At 41.5% G+C, this 9,642-nt stretch overlaps 1 protein-coding gene across 2 annotated transcripts in view; it reads left to right on the forward strand.

Annotated features, from left to right (window-relative positions):
• The window catches only part of PLEKHB2 (pleckstrin homology domain containing B2), a 31,038-nt gene extending 21,915 nt beyond the window's left edge, over positions 1-9,123 (forward strand). For both annotated transcript variants that reach the window (XM_053311097.1, XM_053311096.1), the window contains exons 6-8: positions 3,755-3,844; positions 4,869-4,977; positions 6,879-9,123. In XM_053311097.1, coding sequence (XP_053167072.1) covers positions 3,755-3,844; positions 4,869-4,977; positions 6,879-7,015 — 336 coding nt within the window. In that variant the 3' untranslated portion in view covers positions 7,016-9,123. The remainder of the gene's footprint in view (positions 1-3,754; positions 3,845-4,868; positions 4,978-6,878) is intronic.
• Positions 9,124-9,642: the final 519 nt, after the last annotated feature.

The raw sequence follows: 9,642 nt of genomic DNA on the forward strand, positions 1-9,642 counted from the left end.
TAGCTCAAGCAGAATTAATGCCGACACAGGGGTTGTAACCGCTTCTAGATGGTTGTAACAGCTTTTAGCAGCACTTGTTGCATGCCTTGATGAAGGGGGCTGCTTAATTCCAAAAAGGAGGGATGCTTTGTAAAGCCATCTATTGCGTTGGAAGGTAGTGAGGCTTCTGTGTCGGTCTGCAGGGTGAAAAGAGGCCATCCTGGCTTATAATGGCTCCTAAAAGGGGAGCCTCAGCTGGCCTATTCTGCAAAGGCCAGCTGAGGGGGGAAAGGTCTGTTTTGGGGAGCATCTGTTGCTATCCTTTTTAGCCTACTTTCCTTAAGGAAAGTAAGCTTATGAGATCACCCAGCTCTGTTTGTGCCTGTCCATCCCTATCAACTTTGCAATGCCTGGACTGATTTGGACCAAATTTGGCATGGCTGTAGTGACACATAGGGGCACCTCAACAGCATAGTTTGTGGTGATGCCATCCACCCCAATTCAAGATGGGCGGATGCATAAACATTTGAGGCAGAAGTGGGCTAGCTACCTTGTGAAGATGGTGATTTGTCAATTAAGATGATAGTGAAAGGAAAGTAGGTAGATTAGTTCTTACCAGAACGTCTTGTTTAATTGTGTAGGAATTCCGTAGTGAGGATCAGAACACCTTCCCCATGCTTGCTATGTACTTAAGCTAAGTGTTAACCTTTAGGAGGGTTCCAGGGTAGGGGCTAATTCTGCCAGCTGAAGTAGAGGATCTAATTCGGCTACATTTGTAGATGGAGACTGCAGGGCAAGTTGAGTGAGATTTATGTGCAATGACCTTTCTTGTAGAGGAGAAAAACTCCTGTGACCTGCTTACAGTAGAAGTTGAAAAAGGAAAGGAAAAACATAGCCTTAGGCAAAGCCGCATAGCAGGTGTCTTTTCTTTACCAGCAACGTGTTATGAAATAGAAGCAGCCATGCTGGCTCAATCCCTCCTTCCACAAAACCAAAAAGACTCAAGATGGACTTGGGAAACAAATGAGTGTCTTCCGGAAACTGGCACTGGGTAAACCCTGGGGTGTTCTTTCTCCCTCTATTCCCCTTTAACTGGGAGGGATGTGAATTGCGCAGAGCAGCCTCTTAAAAATAGTTCCCTGTGCAACATCATTAATTATGCATGTTTCTACAGCTGCTGAAAGAATAGGGGCTGCTGAACAGACTTACTATTTTGAGCTCTGTTTTCTTCTTGTGTTTTTGTGCTGCATTTTTTGGTTTTTTGGAAGAACAGTCTTGCTGAGAAACTCAAGGTTATAGGGATTTTTTTTTTTCTTACTCAACCACTGGCTGTGGTTTGTGTGTGTATGTTTTTAAAAGTATGTATATCTCAAACGTTCCAATGTTACTTGGTCATAACTGAGGTTCGTCATGTTGATATTAGAGTGGTGGCGAAATTCTTCTCAGGAGAAGTCCCCTTGCTCCAAAATGCTGATGGTCAACATGCCTGCCATTGAGATTGGGAAAAGGTCTGTGGAGGGAGGAGCTATGTTTCTGTGAGAAATGGACCTGTTGGCTGCATTTTTTGCTGGAACCCCGCTGGAGTGTCTGTACACAGAGCGTTTAGCATTACTGTGTCCGATAGGAGTCAGGAGCTCCCGAGGCTCTGGAACACACTCCCAAAGGAAATCAGAATCTTCCCATCTCTGGTTGTGTTTAAATGACTTGGGAAAACACACCTGTTTTAGCAGACTTTTAGTTTTATGATGTGTTACAGTTTTATTTATGGTAATTTAATCTGTGTATATGATTTTTTTTAGGTTTTGGTCAATCGGATTGTAAACTGCCCTGAGACTTTATATAGAGCAGTATATAAATGCAACAAATAAATAAATTTTAGTTTACTGTGGGTTGGGGTTGTAGAGGAAGATCAGGGTTAAGGGTGTAGAAATGGGGCTCGTGATGAGCTCACCACGCCACCTCAGATGCCAGGGCCTTGGGCTAGGCCTGCATTTATACAACAAGTCTCTACGTACTGTGTAGAGAAGCCAGTTCCCAAGATTTAGTCCCTGTCTAGCACAGGGATGGGCAAACGTGCCCCATCCAGCTGTTATTGGACTACAATTCGCATATTCCCCAACCACAACAAACTGTATCTGAGGATGATGGAAGTTGTAGTTCCACAACAGCTGGAGGGCCAAGTTTGCCCACCCCGGTCTAGAAAGACCAAGAATGCCAGGAAGTGCAGAGGAGTCTGCATTTCCTACCACTCGGTTCTCCACCCTCCATGTTTTGAGCAGTCAGGGAGAGTGCAAGACACTCAGCTGGAGCAGCAGTGCCTCTGCTGCCACCAGGTTGGATAGGGGCAGGGTGTGGCAGCCTGGTGAGGTGGCCACTGGGTGTTAGGGTTCCAGTCTGTGTCCCCCCCCACAAGCTAACACATTTGTGCACACTCCTCACTACTATGTATTTTTCAGGGAAATGTCCCACAGTGCTTTTAAATCCAGGCAGTACTGCCCTGTAGTGCTTTTTGTCACATCTAGGGAACTGTTGCAGCTTCCTCACTTGATTGTTTAAAGCTGGAGTCACGAAACACTTGTTCTTTTCACGGTTGGACTCAAGGTTGTCGACCACTGTTTGCTAAGCCCATCTGTGTGTGGGCCAGTGCAGATATTGTATTATTGCACATCTCTTGTGTCCCAGGGTGAAGAAGAGCACAATTCCTTCCAAATAATAGGAAGAGAAAGAGAACATAGACTACTTAGAATCTCAGCAGTGCTGCTCTGTGCTTTGCTATTTTGGCCCATTCCTTTGTAGAGCCCTGCTGCTCAGTTTGCTTCATATCCCAGTGTATATACTGTTTCAATTTCTCATATTTCTGGCATGGCATGGAGGATAAGCATGCAAGGCTATGATTCACATTTGTGCAGCACTGGGTATTAAATTGGGTATTGGACTACGCTAGTACTCCCACATCGGATGTTAAATGCTGCTAACTGGGCTAAGAGGCACCTTTTAAAGAGTGGTGGCTCTCTCATACTTAGCAGGGGGATAAGATGTATCCCTGTTTGTCCCAGTGTAGTGTCCCTCCAGATGGCTGTTGCAGGTATCTTTCTTGTGCTTCTCTGGAGATTGTGAATCCCTTTGGGCAGGAAACTATCTTCTCATTACTTCTTCCTATAAAAACAACATTGTGAACATCTTTGCTGAAAAGTGGCATACAGGCAACCCTCGTTAATCACGGTACCACTATTTGTGGGTGTTTAATTGACACCCGATTTCATTATCTACGGATACTAAAGGGTTAAAATCCATGTATCCGCAGTTCCTAGAGGGATGGAAGTGACCACAGAGGTCACTTCTGGCTGCCATTTTGTCTTCAGGAGCATTTCGTGGTTTGGGGGCATTTCTGGGCACAAGGTGACCCTGCAGAGCATGGTATAGTAATGCCTTTCAGTTTTTTCACCATTTTTTCCCCCTTATTGTTCATCCAGCAAGCTAACCCCCTGTTTTCCATAGGCACAATGCCTTGTAATTTCATTACTTTTGGTAGTAGGTGAGGATCGGAACCCTTTGCATAATGAGGTATATCTGTATAAGTATTCTAAATACATTTCTTCAGTTAAGATTGATCAGTAATGCTACTTTGTGTGAAAAGCAGACATTTTATATGTCCCAGAGATGCTAATTTTTCACCTTAATTTCCTGTTGAATAGCTCATTGATAATCTGGTGAAGTATATTTGTAATTTAAGAGTATGAACAACTTCTTTTGTGTATTGTGTCAATGCATATAGGCCTACATTGGTTCTGAAGTGATGTACGATGGCAATACAATTTCCTCTGCTCCCCCTCCATACACGGCTTATGCTACACCATCACCCGAGGTAAGTTGTGTAAAACATGACCCAAAAATAGAATAACCACACTCCCTGTCAAAATCAGAGCTTCTCCATTTCTGTTTTCAAAAAGACCCTTAGGACACACCTGTTCTCTCATGCTTTTAATTGATTTTAAATGGTCTGTTTTATATCATAAAATTTTTAAAGTCATTTTATCCTTTTTTAAGACTTGTATTTTATGTACACTACCTAGGCATCACGTGTCAGGCGGTATATAAATATGATAAAAATAAACCAGATTGCTTTAAACTGTGGCTCTTGGCCTTATGTGATCTTATCTGTGTTTAAAACTTAACCGCCAGTTTCAGTTGTTAAGAAGAAGTGGGTGGTGTGCTGAATGTGATCAGTGGCCTTGGGAAGACCAGCTTGCATGTGTTGTCCCCCAAATGCATTACACCCATAATTTCTATATTATATTTTATTTGTAGTAAAAGATTTTGGCCATATCTATCACTGTACATTGCATGAGTATACTCCAGGGCTGCACAACTTTGACCCTCCAGCTGTTGCTGGACCAAAAGTCTATCATCCCTTACTTTTGGCCACTGTGACTGGGGATGATGATGATGATGATGATGATTTATTTATTTGATTTCTATACCGCCCTTCCAAAAATGGCTTAGGGCAGTTTACATAGATAGATAAATAAATAAATTATTGGGATTTGTAGCCCAACGACAGCTAGAGGACCAAAGTTCTGCAGCCCTGGTATACTCTGTAACTTAGATTTGCAACGTAAGGGAATGAATTGCAGCATGTAACAACAAAATTGCACCTACTTGTACTCAAGGTTGTACTCAAGGTTGACTCAGCCTTCCATCCTTCCGAGGTCGGTAAAATGAGTACCCAGAATGTTGGGGGCAATATGCTAAATCATTGTAAACCGCTTAGAGAGCTCTGGCTATAGAGCAGTATATAAATGTAAGTGCTATTGCTACTTAACAGAGAAGAACCCTCAAGAGTTCTTGGTCACACATATGCTCCTAACAGGTGTATTTAACTTCGTCAGGTATATGGCTACCCACAGTACAATGGTGCATATCCACCTCCAGGAGCTCAGGTCTTCTATACTTCCAATGGGCAGACATATGCACTTCCTTGCCAATATCCAAGCCCAGGTAACTGGTCAATTTTATTTTCTCTTATTTGAGTGGGACATTAAAAATGTTGTAGTTGGTCATTATATTCATTATCTATTTTTCAACTTCATATAAAGGCATTGTTACTTTATGCTATTTTTATACTTTATAATAAATATACAGGGGAAAATGTACCCTCACTCTTGGAGTACACAGACTACGTTTATTTCTAATCCTCCTCTGTACCCCCAAATCATAACATAACAGTAGTCAAGCTGATAAATAAAAAAGGAACAAACATGTTTTATAGGAGATGGAACATTAAATAACAGAATCCTAGTCTCTTAATTATATATTTTCATAAGTGTCTTTATTCTCTTCAGTTCTTCTAAGTGTCTCCTTGTTGGTGGAATTTGTGCAAACTTCAATATGAGAACTTAAATGGCAGTTTTTATGGTTTGCTGATGATCAGTACTACAGTGCAGTATAGTAACCTGTATTTATAACACTTCAACAAGCTATTAATTGAATCAGCTTTGGAAGAGATTAGAAGGCTTTCTATCCAAGTCCTCCACCACAAAACAAGTCTGTCCCCAGGGTTGTATGTACTCTGTGCTTTAAAAAAATAAAAAAATAATTGATGCCATCCATAGTTCCCAGCACATGCTGTCTAGTATGTACAGCCCAGATCTTCCAGATGGCAGTCATTTTCTACCTGCAGTTTTGACAAGATAGGAAACTTGGACTGTAGCCCTTGACCCCCCCACCCCACCCCTTTTTAAGCACTGTCATCTGAGCTGGGAGAAAACTGTGAGCCCTTTCTCACGATCGGTGAGGAAAGGCTTGAAAGGGTTGAGGGGAGAAAGCCTTGAAAAGCTCACCTCTCCCACCGACAATCCCCTAGTCCTTGCTGGAGGGGTGGATTGCCCACTCAGAGGATTCCTGGCTGCCCCTGACAGCTCAGAGGGTAGGGGGCAAGTATGCGTTGCTCCTGCCCCTGGAACTCCCATAATGCACCACATGAGTGCATGGTGCATTCTGGGGATTCCCCCAGTGACTGGCAGGTGCCCGACAGTGTCGTGTCGGCTGAAAGCAGCTGACACTACCACACGATTAACAAAATGGGGCTTCAGGAGTGCTTACTCCCTTAACCTCATTTAAGCGGGTGGCTGCCTAGGCAGGTTTGCCAGCAAGACTGGGCACGATCCCGGCGGTTCTTATGCGGAGCGAAGACCAGGCTTGGCTTGCTTAGCCCAGTTTTGCCTGTGCGTGAGAACAGCCTTATCTTGTTAGAGGAGCATCACATAAAGCTGCATGCTGCTACATTGGTGGCATTTTTAAAATATCCTTGAACGACGTGGCTTAATTTCTAAAGGGCCACAGAAGCTGCATCTTAGGCCCATTCCACAAGTTTCTTGCTAGAAAATGTGAGTACCTCAGACATGTGATGAATATTTCCTGTAATATATGCACTATGAGGTATGAATTATAGCAGAGATGCTCAGAATTTCAGTGCATATTGTGGGCTACTAAGAACATTTTATAGTATTTTTGATTGACTGGAAAGCTCTGTTTTGAAGTCCTACTTGCTGATCCAAAGTATTTCCTTGTGAATAATGACAGGCTTAGCATTAGGCCTAGTATTATTTTCTCTCCTGCCTGTCTGGTGATTCTTTCTTCTAGCCTCTAAGGAGTTTCTTTGGTATAAACAAGATGACTCTGTCGCTGGCCTTCTTAGTGTTCAAGCAAACTTATACAGATATTTATCCTTCTAAATTAATCCAAGGTTTGCCTTTTAACCTCTTTTTAAGGTAAGGGGAACAAACCACAATTTTTAGAAGAGCTAACATTCTTTGTGCAGAGGAGAATGACAAGGACACAGAAAGAAACAGGATATTTCAAACGTAACTCATTTATATCCCATGATTTCTTCTTTCCAGGACCCTATGGCCAGCCTCCTGCAAATCATGTCATCATCCGAGAGCGTTACCGGGATAATGATGGAGACCTTGCGTTGGGGATGCTTGCTGGAGCAGCAACAGGAATGGCCCTAGGCTCATTGTTCTGGGTCTTCTAGCTTTTCTCTGGAGCCACAAAATGAGGGAGATCTTACATCTTCATCTGTTCTGTGTGCAATTATATATATATTTGCAAAGTACTCCTGTTTGATCTACAGATTTTTAATATGTCTAGAAATACTTTTGTTAGTGACATACCAGAACTGTAGTTCACAAAATCATCCCAAAGGTGCACTTTAGTGGAAATGGTTAACATAATGCCTCATGGTCAGATGAGTTTACGATTCTATGCATTGATAAATAAGCAGCAGTAATATCGATGAAGTGTTACTATTGAAAGATAAATGGACACACTTATTTTTACAGTTTATATATTAAGAAAATTAGCGCAGCGAGTGTCTCAGAATGCGAAGTGCAAAACAGGGCAGCACACTAAGAGCAAAATACCCTGGAGTTAGGAATCCATTGTTGGGTTTTTAAAAAAAAAAACAACACTCCTTGAAGACAAAGATGACAGTTCAATGAACGCTCCGTGGAATCCATTGGATGCTGGCTGGGAGAATTGCATCACAGCATATACTGCTTTACTGTCCAAGCTCTTCCCAAAGGCTAAGCAATAAAGCCTTTTGACTTTTCATTTCTCCTCAGTGTATTTGCATCTACATTTGAAAGGTGGAAAGGAGTTTGATCATCATGCAAACGTTTCAGTGTCCTAGAATTCACAGCTCTGTTTCACTCCTATTGTATTGGTGACAGATTGAGAGAGAGTCATGTGTGACCCTTCTATCCTCAGGCATTTTTGTAAGGGCAGGTAGACTCTTGGTGAGGGTAGTCCAGTCTTGGTGTGAAAGCCCTATCCAGTAACTAATGAGAACATCATGAGAGGTGCTATGCTCATACTAGATGTAATGTGTTTGAAAAGGTTTTCTAAAATTTTGGTTGTAGATGTATGAACATTTTACATATATAATCGAAGCTTGCACAAAATGATTCATCTATGATCATGCTGTGGCCTGGTTCACACAGTTGTTTTAACCTAGATTTAACATGGGTTACCAACATTTACATGATTGTGCAAACCGATGCCAAGGTGGGAATCTCAGATTCATCTCAGGCCAAAAGCCACTTTGGTATGGGATCATATAATCACACTGATGTTGGTAACCCACATTAAACCTAGATCTTAATGATTGTGAGAACCAGGCTACTACCTTCCAAAGATGTATCCCTGTCCCTGGCAGGTTGCAAAACGATCTGTTCTCAGTTGTTAAGTCTGTTACATCTGCACAGTCCAGTCTTCTACTTGACCAGCCTCACTTTCTGCTCTGACACATAATTCTGCAGGTTGGGAAAATGAGGAAGCTCATTCAGTATGAAGTAATTATTTTCTGTGGTGCAAGGGTGCCAAAGCTTTGTTCTTAGTATACAAACATGAATACTTTATTATGTATTCAGTGCTTGTGCATCCTTTTAAAAATCTGGGATGTATATAAGACCGTTCAAAGCATCTTTGGTCTGTGCTGGGCTCTCTGACAAACTTGAATGCATTAGCAGCACCAAATTAGGATGACTCCAATAGTGCTGGTTGCTATAATTGCAAATACTAACACAATATATTGTGTTCCTATTGAAACAGGATAGGTTAATTTTGGGTGGGGCAAAGCCAATGAAGGATATAGAAGTCTCAATACAGGATATTGGCTTCTGTGAGCCCTGTATTAAATGTATGCTACTGTTTGTGGTAGTGGTGGGGACATATGTACCAGCTGATGAAACTTAATGAGGTGTTTTTGTTGCAACTAACACCTGTTGAATTTGAAAGTGTGTGCGCTTAAAGTAATAAAACCTGCTGAGATGATTTTTTTTTACAAATGGACTATGTTGCAATCCAGGACATTTCAAATGAATGGTACTGTGGACTGAAAAAATTAACTGATGCTTTGGTCTGGGGCCCTCATTTTACTACACATGCAAGTATGTTTGAAGCCTTGAAGTTACTACAAAGCAAATCACGTAATAAAAGCAGTACAAGCTTCTGCTCTGATTTGTAATTTGTCTAGCATTTTAAAAGTCAATTTCTTTTGTGCTGCTGTGTACTATATTGAATTCCTACTTTCTATGTATTTGTATTTCGTGATAGATGAACAAAATAAATTTAGTCTTGGAACCGCTGGTAAGGTAAAACTTATTACACATCTGTGATATTTCTTGATAGTCAAATCCAAGTTTATTTTTTACAACCACAGTTCACCACATAAGATCAAGCAAGTGTTACACTGCATTTCAAAGCACAAATATTCAAATTTAAAATGCAGAATCTTTTAGTCAAAACAAGTCTGCCAGATGAACTAAAACAGGCCTTCCACCAGCACAGCTGGGGATGATGGGAGTTGTAATCCAACAATATCTGGGGACTCAAGTCTGAGAAACCTTGGACTAAAATAAATCAGATGAATTATTGGTACTGGATAGATGATTGGCTGAAGAAATAAATTGAATTAAAAGCTGCTACAGCAAGTCAACCTGTCTCTTATTTATCATGATTTGAAACCAGTCAAAATCCCAACAAAAAAATCTGAAAATGCAGGAAATACAGTGTTTTATCTTGAATCCCTGCCATCCTGCTGGGAGAATGGGGAATGCAACGCTCCTGATTCTTTTGGACTTCCCACCAGCTTTAGATGGT

The sequence above is a fragment of the Hemicordylus capensis genome, chromosome 3 (genome assembly GCF_027244095.1).
Source record: "Hemicordylus capensis ecotype Gifberg chromosome 3, rHemCap1.1.pri, whole genome shotgun sequence".
Lineage (NCBI taxonomy): Eukaryota > Metazoa > Chordata > Lepidosauria > Squamata > Cordylidae > Hemicordylus > Hemicordylus capensis.